Source organism: Mesoplodon densirostris, chromosome 19, assembly GCF_025265405.1.
Source record: "Mesoplodon densirostris isolate mMesDen1 chromosome 19, mMesDen1 primary haplotype, whole genome shotgun sequence".
Classification (NCBI taxonomy): domain Eukaryota; kingdom Metazoa; phylum Chordata; class Mammalia; order Artiodactyla; family Ziphiidae; genus Mesoplodon; species Mesoplodon densirostris.
Genome location: NC_082679.1, coordinates 18,306,021 through 18,330,195, shown reverse-complemented (window position 1 = coordinate 18,330,195; position 24,175 = coordinate 18,306,021). Strand labels below are relative to the sequence as shown.

The 24,175-nt window shown below is 41.4% G+C and overlaps 1 protein-coding gene across 2 annotated transcripts in view; it reads right to left on the bottom strand.

The window, feature by feature from the left end:
• CEP89 (centrosomal protein 89) overlaps positions 1-24,175 on the bottom strand; it is a 76,460-nt gene that overhangs the window by 24,122 nt on the left and 28,163 nt on the right. For both annotated transcript variants that reach the window (XM_060084575.1, XM_060084576.1), the window contains 7 exons: positions 23,498-23,716; positions 22,025-22,170; positions 12,449-12,499; positions 12,201-12,284; positions 10,096-10,199; positions 6,946-7,061; positions 5,030-5,210 (listed from right to left, as the gene is read on the bottom strand). In XM_060084575.1, the coding sequence (XP_059940558.1) occupies positions 5,030-5,210; positions 6,946-7,061; positions 10,096-10,199; positions 12,201-12,284; positions 12,449-12,499; positions 22,025-22,170; positions 23,498-23,716 (901 nt within the window). The remainder of the gene's footprint in view (positions 1-5,029; positions 5,211-6,945; positions 7,062-10,095; positions 10,200-12,200; positions 12,285-12,448; positions 12,500-22,024; positions 22,171-23,497; positions 23,717-24,175) is intronic.

Sequence of the window (24,175 nt, the reverse complement as noted above, 5' to 3'; positions counted from 1 at the left end):
CTACCAATATATTTGCTTTTAAACCTAACATTTTATTTTGTGTTTTCTGTTTTCCCACTTGTTCTACCTTTTCTTGACATCATTTGGATTACTTTAAAAAAAATCATTCTTTCTTTCCCTATACTAGTTTAGAAGTTAAACACATTCTGTTCCCAGAAATTTCATCATGCATATTTTCAAACTATAATCAACACCTTTATCCTCTTCTGAATGATACAGACTTTAGAACACAAATTCCATTTACCACCCTCACTAATTATATGCTATTTTGTTGTACATTTTAATTCTATGTATTTTTAAGTCCCCAAAGATATTATCATTATTGGTTTATAGAATCAATGTTCATTTATATTTATCCACAAACTTACCGCTGTCTTTTAGTTCCATGTTGCTTCTCAGATGTCCCACCTTGAGTTACTTTCCTCCTCCAGACTTAGGCCTTCTATATCCTCCTTTAGAATTGCCTTTAATGCAGGTCTGCTGGTGGTGACACTCAGTTTGGGTTGGAAAATACCCTTATTTGACTTCACTTCTGAAAGGGATTTTTTCTGGTAATAAAATTCTAGTTCATCCAGGGTTTGCTTGTATCCAGCACTCTGAAGCTAACATTTAAGGGACCACAGCACCCCTGTGAAGAGCCTGCTGCCGCTGAACTCCTCTGAAGGAAACTGTCCCGGTTGGGCTAGCACAAACCATGTATTGTCATCTTCGGTTGGGGAAGATTCTCAGCTATCCTATCTCTAACCACTCCTTTTGATTTAAATATATCCCTATGCTGATTCTTGTCTCCAATCTAGTGGTACCTCAACCTTTGAACACTCTATGTCATCCCGAACTAGTTTTGCTTCTGACCTATTTCAGTTCACTATTTCACAATTCAGCTGTGTCTAATCTGTAGTTAAGCCCAACCACTGAGTTTGTATTTTTCAGTTCTAAAAATTCTATTTCTTCCTTTTCAAACCCACTATTGTCACGTTTTATAGTTCCCTGAAGACAATTTGGAGCTTTTCTTTCTTTAAGCACACAGCCACCAGTGGTTGTATAGTCTTTGTCTGATAATTTTCTTTAATCTCTCTGTGATTCCTGATGATCTGAGGCTGGACCTCTTGGATGGGTCTTCCATCTGTTATCTTTTCTCTCCATTCCCAACTGTTTGTTTCCTGATGTTCTAGGTGAATCCACAAATTTATCTTTCAGCCCTTCAACTGATGTTTTTTGAAAATTCTGGTAATCATTTTTAATTTTTCTTATTTAGTGATTACACTTCTTTTGCCATGGCATTTTATTCTTTTAAACTCTCCTTGGGAGGTCCCGGATGGCCTAGTGGGTTAGGATTCCGGGCTTTCACTGCCAAGGGCCTGGGTTCAATCCCTGGTTGGGGAGCTGAGATCTTGCAAGCTGCCTGGCGCGGCCAAAAAACTCTCCTCAGTTCTCTGTGTAATCTCAGTTTCCTTTGAAGTGAGTTTCTCTGCTCATCTAGGTCTCCCTCCATTGCAATTTGCCCCCTACACCCAACGCTCCTTGCTGTCGGTCACATCTAGCCGTCTGTTCTTACTTTAGGATGAAGACTGGGTATTTGGTGTGCACTGTAGTATGGGACTGTTCTGTCTTGGTGCCTCCCTGAGCAGACACATCGCTGACTGATGACCAGGACTCCGTCTGTGTAGGTGAGTTATGTGAATAGTTGGCTTCACTTTAGGATACAGGACCCCCCAAAACCAGGATAAGGAAGGCTTGCCTTTTGCAGATACCACTAGTCACCGCAAACCCTTAGCTCTCCCCAAAAGAGTTTGCTAAATTTCTTTAGTGACGTAGGTTGACACCCGGTTTCTCTCCCATCACCCAAGCCGAGTAAGCTCGAGCTTTCTAGGCAATAGTAAAAGCAAAGAACAATCTAAGCTTCAAGTTGTAACCACCAGTCTAAGTCTAAGCCAACTGGACAGTTCACTAAGAAAATAAGCTTCTGCCGTTTCCTGCATCACAGTTCCTTCCAGGCATGGTTGTCAATAAGTAGAACAAGCAAGACAAAATGGATAAGCCACTCTGGGTTTATTATCTGAACTGCCTTCAACAGGATAGGAGAACAACACATATGCACCATACCTAGAAGCTCACTGAGCACAGGTTCAACCCAACCTTTTTCTACATAAATAAAATCTTTTCTTCATGACCTCACCTTTGCCTGAGGTACAACCCTTTGCTAACTCAGACTCACCCCCATTGTAGGAGCTAGCTCAACAGCCGCTCTGCTGCTAGTTAATAATTCCTCTTTATGTGGCGTTATCTCTATCATGACAGCAGCATGGGAAGGGCTCCCCCTCACGGAGGCAACCAGAGGGCAAGTGCACTGAAGCCCCAGAGGCCCTTCTGCCACCTTTAGCCTAACTCCAAGGTGTCCTTGGCTCCAAGATGTCCTTGGCCCCTGTGTGTAGTAGCCCAGACCAAAACACTCCGGGTTTACTTCTCCTTATTTTGCCTATTTTTCTACCAGGTCTTGGTACCACCTCTACACACTTCCCTGAATTCACATATTCCGTCTCTGATGGATCCATGCCCCTCTTCCCACGTTACAGATTTCCTCTCCAAGCAAACACTGCCCCTTCCAAGAGCGCCAACAGGCTCAACACTCCCCCACCTCCACCCTCCTCATTCCTCTATTCCTCACCCCACCTGTCAACTCCGGAGCCCAAAGCCTCTCAGCAAAAAGCTGGCACAAAGGCTTTCCCTCCTGTAGTGTAAGAACCTGACAATCGGATTTTCTGACTGTGGTGTAAGTGCTTGACATTAAGCTTTTGATTGCTGAGGCTTCCATTTCAAAGACATTCTTCTCGAATAAACATATTGCCGGCCACACAACTAGACAAAGAGCCAGGCCGTCTTACCCATAAGGTTCCCCTTTTAGAAAGCTCTGGGTGACCTAGGTAACTGACCTGCTTCACTTCACCCTTGACCCCAAAAAGGGCAGAATCTCAGGTCTGCGCTGTCCCTCGCTCTACCCTCGACCTTGTTGTGTGGCCCCAGGTGTACCGTGAACCTTCCAGGACCTGTGAGGAATGAAACTTGTTTCTTCAGCGTTTCCTGATGGTGCTGCTGGGGTGCATCTTACAATCAGAATAAGAACTGTAAGGGTCGGCCCAGCCAAAACAACACTTGGGCGGGGCTGGGGTGGGAGGGGGTAGCTCACCACAAGTAGGATGGCCCAGGTGAGGGCTTCAGGCATTTCTATCCGACAGCATCGCTACTGACAGGCTGAGACTAGCAGGAAACACCTCCCAGTCCAGTGCCTTCTGAGCCACTACACTCCTGACCCAGTTTCCACTTAAAAGAGATTCGGTGACTTGTTTGTTTCTTCAATGACCACATCTCCCATTGCTTTCACTCCCACTGGCAATTAGTGGCTTCCTTCAGAAATTTTTTATACCTTTTATACTCACCTCTAGGGGGCTATTAGGATATGTGGTTATGACGCATCCATTAAAAAAAAATGAGCCACAGGAGTGGGTATTTGAGGAAAATAAAATCATAAAGATGACTATGACTTCAAAACAATTTCCTTCCTCTACTGGAACAGAAAAGTAAAGTACAGATCTGGCCCAGACAGCATGCAATAGTAGAGTCAAAACACTGGGTTCCTGTACTTGTTATCATCAGCATTTACTGATACACCAAGCTAAGCACTTTGTATGCACTAACTCATTTATTCCCCCTGCATCAACCACCTTGAGATGAAAGCCCCACCACTTAAAAAATTATTTCTTCTCTATTACAAAAGTAATATGCATTCATAACAGAACACTTGGAAAGTAGAGAAAACACAAAGAAAATTTACATTACATTACTCATTATGATAGTTAAGTTTATGCGTCAACTTGGCTAGTCTATGGTGCCCAGCTGTTTGGTCAAACACTCGTTAGATGTTTCTGTGAAGGTATTTTGTAGACGTGACTAACATCTCAGTCAGTTGACTTTAAGGGAGATTATCCTTGATAACATGGGCAGGCCTCATCCCATTAGTTGAAGACCTTATGAGCAAAAACTGAGGTTTCCCAAAGAAGAAAGAATTCTGCCTCAACACTATATCATAGTCTCAGGTTCCAGCCTGAGTCCCCAGCCAGCTGGGCTGCCCTATGGAGCCTGGATTTGCCAGCCCTCACAACTGCATGAGCCGCTCCTTAAAATAAATCTCTCTTGCTCTCTCCAAATATATATACACATATCCTATACATATCCTATTGGCTGTTTCTTTGGAGAACACTGACTGCTGATACACCCATAATTTCACCTGCCAAAGATAATTTCTATTACTATTTTTCCATTCTTCCAATCCTTTCTCTATGTACGTATGGTATATAAGTAATTTTATATACATATATGTAATTAGACAGACACAGACAGACATACACACACAAGAGTGATGAACTCGTCCCAGTCATCTTCGTTAACACGAGAAGTCCTGCATCCCGGGAAACCCCTCAGTCCCAGGCAAACTGGGATGGTTGGTCAGCTTAATACACACACACACACACACACACACACACACACACACACACACACTCCTTTTTCCTTTTTAAATAAAATTGCAATCATTCTGTACATACTGTTTTGTAACCTAATCTCTTCACTTACAAATATATGTGGCTATTTTCCAATGTCAAAAATATTCTTCTGTGACATCATGTTTAATGGCTGCACTGTATTTCATTTTATGGTTCTATCCTTTCATTTCACCAGTTCCCCATTACTGGAGATCTAGATTTCCAGTTCTACTACTTTAAATTGTCTTTGGATCTAAAAACAAGAGAGGCTGGAACAGTAGGGGAAAAAATCATATACATACACACAAACTGTAGACCACAGCCCTCAAGGACGGCCTTGTTCTACTTTAATAAAATATTTACCATTCTTAGTCTTGGACACCTGTGCTGGTGTAGCTAAATGACTCAGAAAAAGAGGGAGCACCCTCTCTCTACCTGCCTATAACAATATGCATGGTGACACATAAACGCTTGAAAAGACATTGAGTCCTTACCTTTTTAATTCATTTACAATTGGAGTGTGAAGTTCTATTGCAACTTTGCTGTCCAACTGTTTTTTTAGTTCCTGGCATTCCGTCCGTAAAGTTTCCAGTTGCTCCTTACTTTTAGTTAGCTCCTTTTCTTGGCTCTGTGTCTTAGTCTCCAGAAGTATTAGCTGTTTAGTCAGTTTAGAAACTGAAACACAAAAGAGATGGATAAAGACTTGGTACAGAAGAGCTAATAAAGCATGATTACTGATTACTAATACTAGTGAGAGCTTATAAAAGATGATCTTTAAAAAAAAATGTGCTGGCGATTTAGAAATTAATACCAAAGCCTTTGTACGTAGCAATTACTGTCCCTATATTAAGTAGTCACTAAATATACACTTTCTTACTGGGGATCAATATACTGATATTATTGTTAAATATATAATATTTAACAATATATGATTCCAGTCTTCAAGGAACTTTCTAAAGACTGAAGCCTTAAGTCACATACAGATGTACAAGCGTACATCATGATGTCATCCATAAAACTGCAAGATTTTCAAGATTTTAAGGATATCAAGTATGGCCCAACTAAGGGCAGAATTTGTTTTTCTTCCCTTTCTTCATTAACTTTTTATGTTTAGTGTCCTACATCTAAAGTAAATCATAAATATTTTCATCCTAAGTGACATGGAAGTATGTAATATTAAGACACTTCCTGGGCATCTGCTGAAGCTAGCACTCAGAAGTATTACAGCATAGAACTCTAAATCCTTCTGTTCTGTGAAAACATTTAGTTGATCGAAATGAATAGCTGTTTCTGGGAAATGGGAAAATAACATGGGCAGCTGACTGAATCACACAGGCCAAAATAATCATCCTACCTGTTTAGATCTGCTGTGTTTGAGAGTAAGCTCAGTAAATATGAAATTAATTTCCCTGTTGTCTCTGATCTTTGAAGCTTTCTCTCCCCTCCACCCCAAGCAGTGCCAGGACAAAGGCAGCTACTCCTGTGCCTGCTCAGTCTATGGGGAGGAAACTCCTACTAGATTGAGAGCTGCTCTCACTGTGGACCCGGCCTGGCCGGCAGACACAAGCCAAGCGCCAGCCCCGCAGCTTCAGCTACAGCAGGGGCTGGTAGCGGACTCTTCCATGGTGTGGAAAGGGGAGCCGCTGAATAACAGGGGTGCAGAAGGGGAAACAGAAAGGACTCACGCTGGCTCACAGAAGACAGCTTGTATCTTGGCCTCCTGTCCTACATTGTTCTTCACCAGAAAAAAAAAATCAGTAAAGCCAAAGGAAAAAAAATACCACTCTCTTTTGTGCTCATAAGTTTTGGTTTTAATCGTAGTGGAATAAATGACTCAGTCTGGCCACTTCAAAGTCCACTGTCATACGCTGTGAGGCTCCTGGGATGGGGCGGCACGGCGGTGGAGGGGGGACATGTGGGGAGAGGAGGTGCTCACAGAAAGGATCTGACGGAGATTTAAGCTGCGGCAGCGCCTGCAGCGCTGAAGGAAGGGGGGAGAGCACAGAGAAACTGTTTAGAGAGTCAGTGATTCCTACTTATTTACTCATTCAACAAAGTTTGGGGAACATGTCCTCGTGTTCTTTCAAATATTCATCTCACACGATTTTTCCCCGTTACGTGGCACACTGTTTTCCCCCAGACTCAGTTCTGCTCACTCTAAAGCTGTCATCCACAACTGATTTACAAAAGAGAGTAACTCGACACCGTGGAGTCTAAGAGAAAGCAGTCAGTGCATCACAGGTGACGGCTGGATATGCTATAACATAAACAGCTGCCCCTCAGGAAAGAAGAACATGTTCTAAAAAACATGACTTCCAGTGTCTTCAAGTGGGAGTGGGGCGGTGCCAGTGTAAAATGACACAATGGCGACGTCACAGCATCACCACCCCTCGCGGGAAGGACCGCTCACCTTCCTGGAGACGCTCCTGGTGCGTGTCCTTGGCTTTTCTTTGCTGAATCTCCAACTGCTCTATCAACAACCTGTTTTCCTCTAAAACCAGTTCTGCTTGAGTCTGAAGCTGACGCCTACAAATTGATTTACAAAATTAAATACTGACATTCAGGTGCAGAATGATTACAGAGACACTCCTGAGTCTAAAAGAAAGCATCAAATGGGTTGTAGGTAGTGACATGTTTTAAGGCTAAACATGTTATTAACACAGAAAGTCTTGTCATCTCCATTAAATTGAGGGAAAGGACAGAAATGAAGTTTGAATTACGAACTGCTTTAGTAACTTGTTAAAATGTAAGATTTCAAACATATACAAAAGTAGAAAGAATAGAATAGAAACTCCCATGTACAAAACGCCCCGCTTGAACAATTATCAAATGGCCAGTCTTGTTTCATCTATATAAACCTCTAATCCCCCCACCCAGGGGGGATTTTGGAGCCAGTATGAAATATTTTTAAAGAATTTAGAAAGTTCCCATTTTAAGCACAATATGTTCACTTGTACTCGGTAGCATATTTGCCAAAAGACAATGACTTTGTTAAAAGCCCTTGTACGAGTTCTTAAACTGTACTAAGAGCCCCCAGGTTGAATTTCATCTGCGCAAACCCTATCCTGACAGTTGGTGCAAAGTAAATCCCAGCTCAGCTCAACCTCATGATCGCAAAATCCAGTGAGAATGAGCTAAAGGGATCTTAGAAATCATCTAGTTAAATGTTTACCACCCGAGGTACATGGTAAACCAGTAAATTATCTCAATTTTCCACTTTAGGCTTAAAAAAGTGAGGTGGAGGGGCTTCCCTGGTGGCACAGTGGTTGAGAGTCCGCCTGCCGATGCAGGGGACGTGGGTTCATGCCCCGGTCCAGGAAGATCCCACATGCCACGGAGCGGCTAGACCCATGAGCCATGGCCGCTGAGCCTGCGCGTCTGGAGCCTGTGCTCCGCAACGGGAGAGGCCACAGCAGTGAGAGGCCTGCGTACCGCAAAAAAAAAAAAAAAAAAAAGTGAGGTGGAGGAAGGAGGGAGAAAAGATGAAAGGAGTCCAGCTCTAGCGATTACCTCCCTCAACAGAGGATGCGCACTAGCTCCTGGGCACCTGGTGGCGTCCCTACCAGCTGCCCAGTCTGTGGTGTGGAGGAGGCCCCACGCTGTACCGGAGCGGAGCTCCCCTAGGTGGAGCCACTCCAGCCTCCTCATGCCTGCCTCAAACAGAGCAGCTCCACTCTGGACTTTCTTATCAGACTTCCTCCCTCCCTCTCTTCCTCCTTTTCTTTTTTTTTTTTTTTAAATGAAAGGGATCTCCCATTCCTAAAAAAAAAGGTCAAAACCTCAAATTTAGTTTAATGCTCCTTCCCATTTTATAGGTAAAGAAACTGAGGCCCATTAAGCATGAGGTTACCCAGCTGGTCAGAGGCAGTTAGGGAAAGAAATGTAGAGTTTAGCTGCAGCCCAGAAGTTCAGCGAGAAATTATCTGAAACTAAGGAGAAAGACTCTGCTGATGTGTGAAGTCAGCATGCCTGAGGATGGGGCCGGGATGCAGTGCACCTCACGCCTGCGCAGGCACCGGGAGCAGCAGCCTAGGTGGGGCAGGCGAGGGCACGCCTGGGACGGGCTTCGGGGCGGCAGGAGATCTGCCTACAGGGTGTGAGGCCCCGGTCCTGCCCCAGCTGGAGGACAGTGAATTCAGAGTAGGGGGGAGGCCGGCCGCAGGGCCTCAACAGGCCCTGTGCAGAACTGACAGCTTTCTGCAGCCCAACCCTGTGCCACAGGCCACCAGGCTAGAGCACGACGCAAATTTCGAAGTCTTATAAACAGGACTGGGGAAGACAGTGGGCATGTGGATTTCAAAGTGGGGTCTACCTTTCTTTCCTTTATTTTATTTATTTATTTGTTTTTACCGTAATGAGAAGTAAACAGGTTTGAGTTACAGCTATACACAAGGTTAGAGAAAGAATCTGAGGGTTTGGGAGAGGGAGCCTGGAAGCAGCCCAACTGACCTGCTTTCTAGGGCACTATTCAAGGAGGGTTTGAGGGGAGACACACTAGGAACCCTGACAGAAGAAAATCAAAGTTCAACAGGGGAAGCCACAGTACGACAGGATCCAGCAGCTGCCCAACCAGTCCCAACGGACACATCAGTGGCCATAAAATCAGGGAGAACCCACCTAATGGTAAGAATGCTGTTGACTCAATTCCAAATTTCTATATATCACATATGGAAAATATTTAATTTTTTTCAGTGATGTTAAGACATTAAAAAAATATTAACTATAACATACCTACCCAAGGCAAAAAAGATATACCTGAATAGCTTTTGCTTTCTTGGTCCTGCTTGGGTATTGCCTTTAGACTTTTGAAGACATTTACTTTCTCAAATGCACTGAACAGGCACGCATCTGTTGCTGCTGTGCTAGATGAACAGGACATGGCCCTGCCCTTGAGATGCTCCCAAAGGAGAAGAGGGAGACAGGTGTGAAGACACATAGGTAGGCACAGCATGGCAGGTACAGGACAGGGCGTGTGTTTAGGGCCAAGTCAGAAACGGAGACAAAGGAACAATTCACTCTGCCTTCAGGGAGAGCTACTGACTAGCACCATTTGAGCAGGGCCCTAACGGAGGTACAGGAGGGCAGGAAGCGGTGTTCCGGGGGAGGGAAGAGCATCAGCAATAGGCTGGAAGTAGGGCAGCACGCAGCTGTCTGGGAGTGGAAGGGGCAGGGCCAGTGGGAGCTGGGAGTGCAGGGCCTCATCCTGGACCGTGTGTGCTAAAGCCCTGGGAGACATCAGAGGGGTCTAAGAAAGGATGTGACTCAACAGGTTTGGGATGGGAAAAGTGCCCTAGAAAAATACCACCTCAGAAGATAAAAATGGAGACAGCAAATATATATTTATATATATATAAACCTATTTAGAACTTTTAAAGTAGTCTTTAAAATACAAGTTTAGAATCATTTACTAGTTTTCACTACACCTGATTAGTTTCTTAGAAACTCTCCATTAAAATGTTTTAGTTAAAATACATATATATTTGACAATTGAATAACGTTTATTCCTATGATCTTTTCCTTTTTTTAATTAGCAAAATACCAGAAACACAACACCACTTGCCATTCCTCACTGGAGACAAGACCATTCTTATTCAGCTCTTGGTGCAGTTCTTCATTTTCTTTCACCACTTCTTGGACTCTCATCTTAAACGTTCTCATTTCCTCCTGAAACAAAATGTATGTAAACTCTAACACACACATACATTCATCTCTGTATTCCTTAGTTCTAAGGCTGTCACTGTGGCTAAAATCAAATGTTAGTAGCTTTCAAGCAAAGTCTCATAGTACCGGGGCAGCCTTAAACTTCGTACCAGCACCAAGTGCCTGCCCTCGAGGGGCTCACGGTCTAGCGAGAAAACACAAGAGATGGCTACCATGCAGAGAACAAGGGACAAAAGCACCTCAGGTTTTAAATATTCGGTTCCTAACTTGATAACATTTTTCTGTAACTGCCAAATATTTGAAAAGATAAAAAGGGGAATAAAAAAGGCAGAGATGCCTATAAATGTCATAGTTTTTTCTTTGTTTAAAGACTTTGGAGGATAAACTGGGACTTTTTAGATAAAAATAAGAATTTTTCATCCTAACTGAAGCCCATTTTGGTGGGGAAGGGCTTGGTGCAGGGGTTGGAGTCTCATAATTTTGCCCCGTTACAATCACGAGAAAGCCTCCCTTACTTAAAGCCATCTGTCAGTCCAGCTTCATCACTCATTGGCCCCCACATGAGGACTGTTGCTTGGTCTGTTTTCAACTGCTAACAGTCTGTGTTTGTGGCACTCACGCTGGGTGGCCTCCATCGTGACTTTTCTCAGCTAGCCCTTGGCCAGCTTCAGTATCGTGTGCTGTCTTTTGGTGAGAATCTTAGGTGCTAATATATATTCTGGGATGCTTCTAAATATTCTTCTCCCAGCTAGCAGACATTTATACTTATAAGAAGCAACAATGTCAAGCAACTTCTCTCTCGCTCACCTTTCTGCCCAAACGCACTCCCCAATTGCTAGCAGTCCACTGGCCCTTTTTCAGAACATGGGTGGGGCAAACTACAGCCCACAGGCCAGCTGCCTGTATTGTCAATAAAGTTTTATTGGAACATAGCCACACCTATTCGTTCATACCTGCTCTGCAGCCACTTTCATGCTACAGTAGCAGAGCTGAGTAGCTGCAAATAGACTCCATGGCCCCCAAAGCCTAAAATTGATACTAAGTAAATGTTTCCCGAATCCTATTTTAGAAGGAGCACTAAATAAGTATTTTTATTATTTGGATTGATACTTAACCAATTATACAAGATCAGTTCACCCTCTTAAAAAATTAAGTGTCCAACAGAAAGCCTAGGAGAAAAGGTTCACAACTGCATTACATGGGCCATGTACGTGGGACAGCAGAACAAGAACAGGCTGGGTGACTCTTAACAGACCCTTCCAATCAGGGATCCTAGAAATACCAACTCTTTTCTCCCTGGATCCCTCCAATTCCAGGGATCTCTTTGGTCACTTAAATAAGGAACATAGAGGTTCGCAGCACGGAAAGGCATGGGACGTATCTATAACACCTGCACAGCCTTGGTTTCCTGTATCATTAGAATGAATTCTGCTCCAGGAGCCATTCCCATGAAAAAGAGTGAACACGGCAGAAACAAACAAAAACCTCACTTCCCCACCACTACCAACAGCTCAGTAATTAGACTTCCTGGGGGTCAGCTCTTCATAGAATTAAGAAGCATCTAAGTCTGCCTAAAACATCCCCGGTCTTCTACCTTCCTTGTCTGCCCAAATGTCCCTTTTACCAGTGCTGTTTGCAGCTGCACAGGACCAGGAAAGTAGCACCTCCCACTGCTGCCTTCTCCGCACCCCAAGATCCCAGCCCACGTGGGGCTGCCTGTCTGGGAAGCCACGGCTTCCAATGCTGCACCACCCCGTCCCTCCAATATTTCTCCCATCAGTCCCAACCCGCCCCCCTGCTCCGCCCATCGCTCTCTCCTGCCTTCCCTCTCCCTTCTCCCCGTCCCCACCCTGCTACACTCCCTCCTTCCTCCTTTCCTTCTTTTAACAAACACTTGAGTACCTGCTAGATGTTGGCTATACCTGTCTTCAAAATGTTGCTTCCAAGTTTGAATCGGTCTACTTTTTCACAAACCTTGTCCTTCTGAGACTTTTGCCCACCTACCTGAAGGCTGGCATTGAGCTCGTCCTTCTCTTTCATTCTGTCTTCATAGGCCAGCAACAAGGGGGACAGGTACTTTGTATCCACCTGAACATAATGGAATAAAGAAGGTTAATATCTTTCTTACATCTAAACACAATCAGCACATCTTTAAAAAGGAAAGAAAATATACTTCATTTGGAATGGTTTGTAACAGCTATTCAATTATGGCCCAGAAAATATGGGCCTGAAATTAAATAACTTTCACTTACCAGCCAGGGCGGTATAGGGCCCTTTGATGGGAGGCCTTCAATATTTAAACTCTAGAAACAAAACACATGGTGAAGACAAATTAAATCACACTTCCTCTGAAATTTCAAGTCTTAGCTATCCTTAACCTAGCCTGGGCATCAGCTATCTAGGAATCTTGTGTGTGTGTGTGTGTATAAATTGATATATTTGAGTATATATTTATATATATATAATTATCTCAAGTGTTTGAGAGTAATTTATAGACATAAGGCTCCTTTTCCTCTAAATACTTCAATGTATATTTCCTAAAAGCAAAAGCATTCATCTGTTTGACCACAGTACGATCATAAAAATCAGGAAATCAAAACTGATGCAATACTGTATTCTAATCTATAGACTATACTGAAATTTTGCCTATTTTCCCACTGATGTCCTTTTCTGGTCAAGAATCCAATCCAGGATTACATGTTGCATTTAGTTGTCAAAACTTTTCAGTATTTTAAAATGTGGAACATATCTAATAATTTTTTATTGGATGCCAATAAAACTTTTTCAGCGTTATGCTGTTGAGTGTCTAGATTTTGTTGTCTTCTTTTATTTTTTTATTTATTTATTTTATTTTTTTTGCGGTATGCGGGCCTCTCACTGTTGTGGCCTCCCCCGTTGCGGAGCACAGGCTCCGGACGCGCAGGCTCAGCGGCCATGGCTCACGGGCCCAGTCGCTCCGCGGCATATGGGATCCTCCCAGACCGGGGCACGAACCCGCATCCCCTGCATCGGCAGGCGGACTCTCAACCACTTGCGCCACCAGGGAGGCCCTGTCTTCTTTTAAAGTGTTTTGTTTTTTTTCTTTTTCTTTCGTAGGCTCTTAAGTTATGCACAAAAGACGATGCTTTTGAGGCTCATCTTTTCCCTCTGGCTAGGGTGGGTCTTTACTGAAAGGCTGGTTTAGCCATACTGCTAAGGCATGGCCCTTCTGGGCTCTTAACGCTGCAGTGTTCACCAAGGTCTCCCCACTCTGGCTGGTCAGAACCCAAAGGTCTCCAGGTGCTAATTATTTTTAGCTCACAGCTCCCTGCCTGGCCTCACGGAGTTTCATCCTATACATGTGCAGATTAGTGTTCAACAAAGGACTGCAAGGAACCCCATGTGGATTTATGTAGCTCTTGTCACGGCTCCCTCCTCTCTGGTGTTCCTGCCCCACAAATCCTAGTCTCCTCTGCTTCCCCAAATCTAATCTGTCTCTTCAATTCAGACTGCTGTACTCTGCTTGCATTGCTCCACCCTGCACTGTTATCCGAGAGTGCCTCCAAGCAGAAAGCAACGTGATCATAAGGCTCATCTATTTATCCTCCTTCTCCCCATGATGACAGTGCTGCCTGCTGTCTGATGTCTGTAGAGAGTTGTATTATTTATTCTGCCTTGTTTTCTAGTTGTTTACAGTAAGAGGCCAAAACTGGTAGCAGTAATTCCATCAGGGCCAGAAGCAATGGCCCTGATGGCATAATTCCTTATTCAACAAAAGTTTTCTAATGCGTTTACCATCTCATGATTCATTCAGCAAACACTGAAAGCTCACTAAGCCATTATGGATGTTACAGCACATGTCACTGTTTACAAGGATTGTATGGTTCCACACAGAGATGGGTCTTCTCACATAGCACAGGGCAAAAAGTGCTTTGAGAGTGGAACAAACAGAAGCCTGCAATGGTTGGAGAGAGATCACCTCTGGCTGGAGGCATCAGGGGAGACTGTCATGGAGAATGGTGGCTGCAAAGGGTAGAATGGTGCACATTTTGCGGGGTGGGGGGGCGGGTGAGGGCGGCAGCCAGTCACTGGGTCTGCCTGCCCACAACCTTCTGAAAGAGAACTGGCTTGCCCACAGCCCTGCAGAAGGCCCTGGCCTAGGAAGCCTGTACCATCATAGGACCCCAAGAACTTTAATATTTTTGTTAAAAAAAAAAAAGTTAACATTATGTTAAGTGAAAAGACCACCTGTTGTATGATTCCAGTTATATAAAACATTCATAATAGGCAAATCCACAGAGACAGAAAGTAGTGGTTGCCAGGGCCAATGTGAGTGGTGGGAAAAAAGGGGGCGTGACCGCTAACAGGTGTGAGATTTCTTGTTGTGAGTTTTCTTGTTGTGATGAAAATGTTCTAAAGTTGATTGCGGTGACGGTTGCACAGTTCTGTGAATACACTAAAAATCAATGAATTGTATACTTTAAGTGGGTGAATTAGACGGTATGTGAATTACATCTCAAAGCTGATATTAAAAAAATTTAAACCTAAGTCCTACTTCAAAAAGAAAGAAAGCAGCCCATAAAGCTGCCCTGAACTCCCAGGAGCCACGTGACAACACCGTGCACACCTGGCTTCCCCCACCCCAATCCCAGCAGGAGCCAGTGAGCTGGGCGTCCTGACACCCTCACTGCGCCTCCAGCCCCACACAACCCTCACACACATGAGCCTCCAGGGCACAGACTTGAGCTGCTGGGTCCTCTTGCTGTTCCTCACAATTTTTGAGGTTTGCTCAGAACCTCAAAAATAGCGTAGTGGTTTGCTCAGTGAGAGTCTGTCGAATTGACTTCTGCAATCCTGCTTCTAAAGTAAAACGTAGTCTGTCTTCTCTCTTTATATACACATACATTGTGAAAGGATCTCCACCTCCAAGTTATTACACACCCATCACCCCACATATTTACCATTTTGTGGGGAGAGAACACAAGTTCTACTCTCTCAGCAAGTTTCAACTATACAGTACAGTATCATTAACTATAGTCACCATGTTATACATTGGATCCTCAGATCTCATTCATCTTATACCTGAAAGTTTGTACCCTTTAACTTGCCTCTCCCTATTTCTCCCCACCACCCCCAGCCCATGGCAGTCACCAGTCTACTCTGTATTTCTATGAGTTTGACTTCTTTTTATAAGATTCCACATATAAGTGACACCAAGCAGTATTGTCCTTTATCTGGCTTATTTCACTTAGTATAATACCCTCCATGCTCACCCATGTTGCAAGTGACAGAACTGCCTTGTTCTTTTTTTTTTTTTTTTGCTGTACGCGGGCCTCTCACTGTTGTGGCCTCCCCCATTGCGGAGCACAGGCTCCGGACGCACAGGCCCAGCGGCCATGGCTCACGGGCCCAGCCTCTCCGCGGCATGTGGGATCTTCCCAGACCGGGGCACGAACCCGTATCCCCTGCATCGGCAGGCGGACTCTCAACCACTGCGCCACCAGGGAAGCCCAGAACTGCCTTGTTCTTTAAGGCTGAATAATATTCCACTGTATGTCATATGTTTTTATATATATGTATATATATGTATATGTGTGTGTATATATACATATATACATATATATATATATATATATATATATATATAAAACATGTGACATGTACCACATTTTCTTTATCCATTCATCCTGACAGACACACAGGTGATTTTCACACCTTGGTTATCATAAATAATGCTGCAATGAACATGAGAGTATAGATATCTCTTCCAGATAGTGATTTCATTTCCTTTAGATATATACCCAGAAGTGGGATTGCTGAATGGTATGGTAGTTCCATTTTTAATTACTTGAGGAACCTCCATACTGTTTTTTATAGTGGCTGCACCAACTTACATTCTCACCAATAGTGTACAAGGGTTCCCTTTTCTCCACACCCTCACCAGAATTTCTATCTTTTTAAAAAAAGGACACGCTAACAGGTATGAGGTGATATCTCATTGTGGTTATAAGTTGCATTTTCCTGATGATTAGTGACGTTGAGCACCTTTTCATATACCTGTTGGCCATCTGTATGTCTTCTTTGGAAAAATGTCTATTCAGATCCATTGCCCATTTTCAAATTGGGTTATTTGTTTTTGTGCTCTTGAGTTGTATGAGTTCCTTGTATAGTTTGTATATTAACCCTTTATTGGACATGTGGTTTGCAAATATTTTCTCCCATTCCATAGGTTGCCTTTTCATTTTGTTGATAGTTCCCTTTGCAAAAGCTTTTTTAGTTTGATGTAGTCCATTTGTTTTATTTTTGCTTTTGTTGTCTTTGCTTCTGGTATCAAATCCAAAAAATCAGGGCTTCCCTGGTGGAGCAGTGGTTAAGAATCCGCCTGCCAATGCAGGGGACACGGGTTCGAGCCCTGGTCCAGGAAGATCCCACATGCCACGGAGCAACTAAGCCCGTGCGCCACAGCTACTGAGCCTGCGCTTCTAGAGCCCGTGAGCCACAACTACTGAAGCCCTTGTGCCACAACTACTGAAGCCCATGCACCTAGAGCCCGTGCTCTGCAATAAGAGAAGCCACCAAAATGAGAAGCCGGTGCACCACAGCAACGAGTAGCCCCCATTCACCGCAACTAGAGAAAGCCCGCACGCGGCAACTAAGACCCAAAGCAGCCAAAAATAAATAGATATATAAACAAATAAATTTTTTTAAAAATCCAAAAAATCAATGCCAAGACCAAGGAGTTTTATAATTCAGGTCTTACATTCAAGTTCTTAATTCATTTTGAGTTTTTTGTTTACGGTGTACAACAGGGGTCCAGTTTCATTCTTTTGCAAGTGGATATTCAGTTTTCCCAGCATCATTTACTATAGACTATCCTTTCCCCATAGTATATTCTTGGCTCCTTTGTTGACCGTATACACATGGGTTTATACCTGGGCTCTCAATTCTGTTCCATTGATCTATGTGTCTGTTTTCATGCCAACAGTACACCGTTTTGATTACTATTTCTTTGTAATATAGCTTGAAATCAGGAGGTGTGATATCTCCAGCTTTGTTTTTCTTTCTCGAGTCTACTTTAAATATTTGAGGTCTTTTGTGGTTCCATATAAATTTTAGGATTGTTTTATCTGTTTCTGTGAAAAATGCCACTGGAATTTTGATAGCAATCATACTGACTCTGCAGGTCACTTTGGGTAGTATGGACGTTGTAACAATATTCTTTCAATCCATGAGCACAGAATATCTTTGCACTTATTTGCATCATCTTTGATTTCTTTCATCAATGTTTTACAGTTTTTGGTGTACAGATGTTTCACCTCCTTATTGCTTCTCGGCCTTTTGTCTAAGATCAAGTGTACATGTTTCACCTCCTTAGTAAATTTATTCCTAAGTGTTTTATTCTTTTTGATGCTACTATAAATGGGATTGTTTTCTTAATTTCTCTTTCCAATAGTTTTTTGTTAGTGTATAGAAACACAACTGATTTTTGCATATTGATTGTGTAACCTGCAAAATTACTGAATTCATTTATTAGTTCTAACAGTTTTTTGGTGGAGCCTTTAGGGTTTTCTATATATAATTTCATTGTCATCAGCAAATAGAGGCAATTTTACTTCTTCCTTTCCAATTTGGATGCTTTTATATCTTTCTTGCCTAATTGCTCTGGCTTGGTCTTCTAGTATTGTTGAATAAAACTGGTAAGAGTGGACATCCTTGTGTTGCCCCTGAAGGTTTCAGCTTTAGATGTAGGCTTGTCATATGTGGCCTATTACTATGTTGCAGTATGGTCCTTCTACACCCAGTTTGTTGAGAGTTTTTATCATGACAATATGTTGAATTTTTGTCAAAATTTTCTGCATCTATTGAGATGATCACAGGTTTTACTCTTAGTTTTGTTAATATGGTGCATTATACAGTAAGTCCCCTACACACGAACCTTCAAGTTGCGAACTTTCAAAGACGCAAACATGTGCTCCATCAACATCAGGCGTGAGTGAAACTGCAGCTTGCCCTCCGTCTCTTATTGCTGACGACCCTTCAGCTCTACCATCTACCACCTCCTCTCCCTCCTCCAGTCAGTAACTCTTCTTGCCTATTCACTCCATGCCAACCCCTGTATGCCAGCTGTTGTACTGTGCTACTGTACTGTAATCTTACTATATCATAAGATTAAAAATGTTTTATTTTTTGTGCTTGTTTTTTACAAATTGTGTGAAAAGTATTATAAACCTAGTATGGTACAGTACTATATAGCCAATTGTGTTAGTTGAGTACCTAGGCTAACTTTGTTGGACTTAGGAACAAAGTGGACTTACAATGTGCTCTTGGAACGGAACTCATTTGTATGTAGGGGACTTACTGTACTGACTAGTTTGCAGATGTTGAACCATCCTTGTATCCCATGAATAAATAGCACTTGATCGTGGTGTTTGATCCTTTCAATATACAGTCATCCCTCAGTATCTGTGGAGAACTGGTTCTAGGACTGGCTGTGGATACCAAAATCTGCAGATGCTCAAGTCCCACAGCTGGCTCTCCAGATCCACAGTTCTACACCTGCAGATTCAACCAACCATGGATTCTGTAGTACTGTACGTATTTATTGAAAAAAAATTCACATATAATGGACCCATGCAGTTCAAACCCATGTTGTTTAAGGGTCAGCTATACTGTTGAATTCAGTTTGCTAATATTTTGTCGAGGATTTTTGTAGCTCTGTTTATCAGGGGCATTGGCCTACAATTTTCCTGGAGTGCTCCTGTCTGGCTTTGGCATTAGGGTGATGTTGGTCTTGTAAAATGAGTTTAGCAGTGTCTCTTCCTCTTCAATTCTTTAGAAAAGTTTGAGAAGGGTTGGTATTAATTCTTGGTATGATTTCAAACAATCAGCTTAGTTCATTGATCTTTTCTATTTTTTATTTAATTTACTTCTGCTCTGATCTTTGTTATTTCCTTCCTTCTATTAACTTTGGGCTTCGTTTGTTCTTTTTCTAGTTACTTGAGGTATAAAGTTAGGTTGTTTACTTGAGATCTTTCTTGTCTCTTAGTGTAGGTGTTTAATACTATGAACTTCCCTCTTGGAATTGCTTTTGCTGTATCCCATAAGTTTTATGTTGTTTCCATTTTCATTTGTCTCAAGATATTTTCTGATTTCTTCTTTGATCCACTGGTTGATCAGAGCAGCATGTTGTTTAATGTCCACATATTTGTTAATTTTCCAGTTTCCTTCTTTTAATTGATTTCTAGTTTTGCATTATTGTGGTCAGAAAAGATGCTTGATATGATTTCAATCCTTTTAAATTTATTAAGACTTGTTTTGTGGCCTAATATATGATCTATCCTGGAGAATGTTACATGTGTGCTTGGAGAAGAATGTTTATTCTGTTGCTTTTGGATGCCATGTTCTGTATACACATGGTCTGATGTATCATTTAAGGCCAATGTTTCCTTACTGATTATCTGTCTGGATGATCTATCCATTAATAAAAGTGGGGTATTAAAGTCGCCTACTATTATTGTATGACTGTCTGTTTTTCTCTTTAGGTCTGTGAATATTTGCTTTATATTTTTAGGTGTGCCTATGTTGGGTGCACAAATATTTACAAATGTTATATCCTCTTGTTGGAGTGACCTCTTTATCATCTTATAATAACCTTTGTCTCTTATTACAGTCTTTGTCTTAAAGTCTATTTTGTCTAAGTAAAGCCAACCCACGTTTCTTTTGGCTTCCATTTGCATGGAATACATTTTTCCATCCCTTCACTTTCAGTCTGTTTATGTCTTTCTATCTGAAGTGAGTCTCTTGTAAGCAGTGCATATGTGGGTCTTGCTTTTTTATCCATTCAACCACTCTATGTGTTTTGATTGGAGAATTTTAGCCCATTTATATTTAAAGTAATGATTGTTAGGTATGGACTTATTGCCATTTTGTTCACTGTTCCCTGGCTTTCTGTAATTCCTTTTGGTTCCTTTCTTCTCTTGCTCTGTTCAAGTGTGATTTCATGATTTTCTGTAGTGTTATGCTTAGATTCCTTTGTCTTTACTTTCTGCGTTATCTACTATAGGTTTCTGCTTTGTGGTTACTATGAGGCTTACATAAAACAACTTATAACCATCTATTTTAAGTTGATAACTTAAGTTTGAATGAATTCCAAAACTACATTTTTTATTCTCTCCCCATTTTATGTTTATGATGTTGCAATTTACATCTTTTTATCTTGTATATTCATTAATTATTGTAGTTATATTTTTACTATATTTGTCTTTTAACCTTCATACTAGATTTATAAGTGATTAACCCACCAACTTCACAACAACAGATTATCTTTAATTTTCCTATATATTTACCTTTACCAGTGAAAATTTTCCTGCTACTAATTAGTGCCCTCGTATTTCAGCTTGAAGAAAGTCCTTTAACATTTCTTGTAACGCTGGTCTGGTGGTGATTAACTCCTTCTGCTTTTGCATGTCCTGAAAACTCTTTACCTCTATCTACTCCAGTTCTAAAGGAAAACTTTGCTGGGTAGTGTATTCTTGGTTGAATATATTGTGCTACTCCCTTCTGGTCTGCAAAGTTTCTGCTGAAAAATCTGCTGATAGATCTTATGAGGGTTTCCCTGTATGTAACATGTTTTTCTCCTGCTGCTTTTAAGATTGTCTCCTTGTTTTAACTTTTGACAGTTTAATTATAATGTGTTTTTTTTTTTTTTCTTTTTTTGCGGTATGCGGGCCTCTCACTGTTGTGGCCTCTCCCGTTGCGGAGCACAGGCTCCGGATGCGCAGGCCCAGCGGCCATGGCTCACGGGCCCAGCCGCTCCGCGGCATATGGGATCCTCCCAGACCGGGGCATGAACCCGTATCCCCTGCATCGGCAGGCGGACTCTTAACCACTGCGCCACCAGGGAGGCCCTATAATGTGTTTTGATGTGGGTGCCTTTGGATTCATCTTATTTAGGACTCTCTGGGCTTCCTGGATTGAGATGTCTATTTCTTTCCCCAGGGAACTTTTCAGCATTATTTCTTTAAATGAGCTTTATGCCCCTTTCTCTCTTTCCCCTCTGGGACCTCTGTAATCCACATGATGGCATTCCTTAAGCTATCTTCACTCTTTTTCATTCTTTTTTCTCTTCTGTTTGGATGAATTCCACTGCCCTGTCTTCAAGCTCACTGATCCTTTCTCACACTTGCTCTAGTCTGCTGTTGAACCCCTCTATTGAATTTTTCACTTCAAGTACTATATTCTTCTGCTCTATGATTTCTCTTTGGTACTTTTTAAATATTTTCTATCTCTTCATTGAAATTCTCACTTTGTTCATGCTTTCCTGACCTTGCTGAGCATCTTTATGACTGTTATTTTAAACTCTCTATTGAGTAAATCACTTATCCGGATTTCATTAAGATCAGTTTCTGGAGATTTATCTCGTTCTCTTCTTTAGAACATATTCCCATTTTTCTTCATTTTCCTTTACTCTCTGTGTTGGTTTCTGTGCATTAGAAAAAACAGCCACCTCTCCTGTCTTGACAGAGTGGTCTTGTATAGGAGATGAGTCTCGTCAATCAGCCTGGCCCAAGCTCTTGGTTGCCTCTCAAACCTCTGTGATTGTCCAAGCTGCTGTCTTTATTCTTAGTGGTTCCCAGTAGTTGGGGATGTACCAAGACCCATCAGAGAAAGGGAGGGAGGGAAGGAGGGAGGGAGGGAGAAAATAGAAAGGTGCTCAGAAAGACTCTACTTTGGATGTATCTTTTTTTATACCAAATTATAATAAATATGAACCCTTTAGAACTGGAAACCAATTCAACAGGAAAGGCTAAAATACCAGAAAACTGATTTTTCTTAATAGGAAACATTACCTCTTCCTTGGATAAATGCCTGAATTTTGTTTGATATCTACTCAGTTCTACATTCAAACAATGAACAGTCATTTTCAATCCATCATTTTCATCCACCAGTTCTTGAGCTTGTTTTCTTAGACAATGTAATTCAGGTGCAGTGACGACTGAAAAAAATAAATTCAATATTATACCATAAGAACTTATTTCAAATTTATCAAGATTTTATATGAATTGCTGATTGTCCTTCTTTCCCTTTTAGCCTCACAAAGGCAGTGAATTACAGATAGATAGATATAAATGAATAAAAGTTACTAAGTTTTTTTAACATTGAATAGTCAACAGTGTTTTGGAAGTTTGTGAAAGTTTTTGCATGTACAATTAAGGTAAAATAAAAATTTTAGATTGAAAAAAAGTCATTTCAGATGATATACAAATATGTTCCTCGAAAATTATATAGAATAAATGGAGAATTTATTACAACTAATAACTTTCCCACATAATAGTAATGTCTTATTAGAAAACGTAATAGAAAATAGATCCCACAAAATAATAGCACAAATAATATAAAGTATCTAGAAATGTGCCTAAGACAAGAACTATGCAGGGTCTGTATAAAGAAAACTACAACACCTTTCTTAAGGCCATAATATTAGACTTATATAAATAGATAAATATACAGAGAAAACATTGAAAACAGTGAATATTTATATGACCTTAGCATTATTATTATTATTTTTTTAGCCTGCCACACAGCACATGGGATCCTAGTTCCCAGACCAGAGATTGAACCCGCCCCCACTGCACAATGGAAGTGTGGAGTCTTAACCACCAGGGAAGTCCCTGATCTTAGCATTAAAAAGAACTTGACACCAATGGCATAGGTCATAACAGAAAAATATCCTATACATTTAGCTGAATTATCAACAAACTGAGAAAATATTACAAACATGACAAAGGCCTAAAACCCTTAATATGTAAAGAGCTCCTACAAATCAACAGAAAAGATCAAAGCATCTCAATTTAAAATGGGAAAACCTATAAAAGAGAAAGAAAATGACCCACAAAGATAATGAAAAAAATATTCAACTTCATCAGTAATAAATGAATTAAACTAAAATGGGATTCTTCTTTTTTTTTTAACCTATCAAATTCGCAAGGAAAATACAATCCTCATCATTGGTAAGTATGTGGTGAAAGAGCCACTTTTATAGCTGCTCATGGGGATAAAAACTGATATGAAACATATGTATAATACTATGCTAAGAATCAAAAGAAGTATTGGAATTTTAGCATAATAATAATGACACAGCAGATGAAATCAAATTTCAACAAGTATAAGGATATTAATGAAAGACCTTAAAATCATAACAAAATATCAAGAACATTAATATCAACAAATACTGTAACATAAAATATTAACTTTCAAAATAAATAAGCAAATTTGAATTCTTGTTTGTTCCTTTAATAAAAGAACTGTGTAGTTGTCCCCACCTTCCTGAGAGGATGCTTTCTCAGCTTCTTTCAGCTTTCCATTTTCTTTTTCCATCCTTTTAAGTTTTAACTGTAGTTCCTTCATTGTTTTTTTTATTATGTTAAGTTCAAGAGTAAGGGTTTGATTTGCATTGTTTAGATGCAAATTTTCTTCTTTTAATTCCTCGAACTTTTCTTTGGTTATTTCTGTATGTCTTCGATGTGTTCTACCATTTACATCTAAAAAGGCACAGGAAAAAAGTTTTAAAATATTAATTGATATTTACAATTCTACATCAAAATTACAGGAGACTATTTCAAAAACCACACGAGCAGCTCTTCATGTCAGTGCCTGCAAAGGGAATGGCCTATACAGCAAAGAGTGCATGGTCTGTTGAGACTACAGTGAGCAACAGGAAGAGGGATGACAGAGGGGGAGGCAGGAGCCAGTGGAGGCTCTATACCATTGTACATAGTATTGTACATATCATAATATGCAGAGTGGAGGTTGTATCCTGCAGGCCACCAGGAGCCAGAAAGCCTTTTAGGCAGAAGTATGGAAAGAAGAGGCTCTACTCTCAGATGAATCCCTGAGGCCAGCAGTGAAGAAACTGAACAGGAAGGAGGCCTAGCTCAGAGGCAAGGAGACCAGTCAGGAGACTCCCAGAGTAGGGGTGGAGAGGAAAGGACATGAGAGAA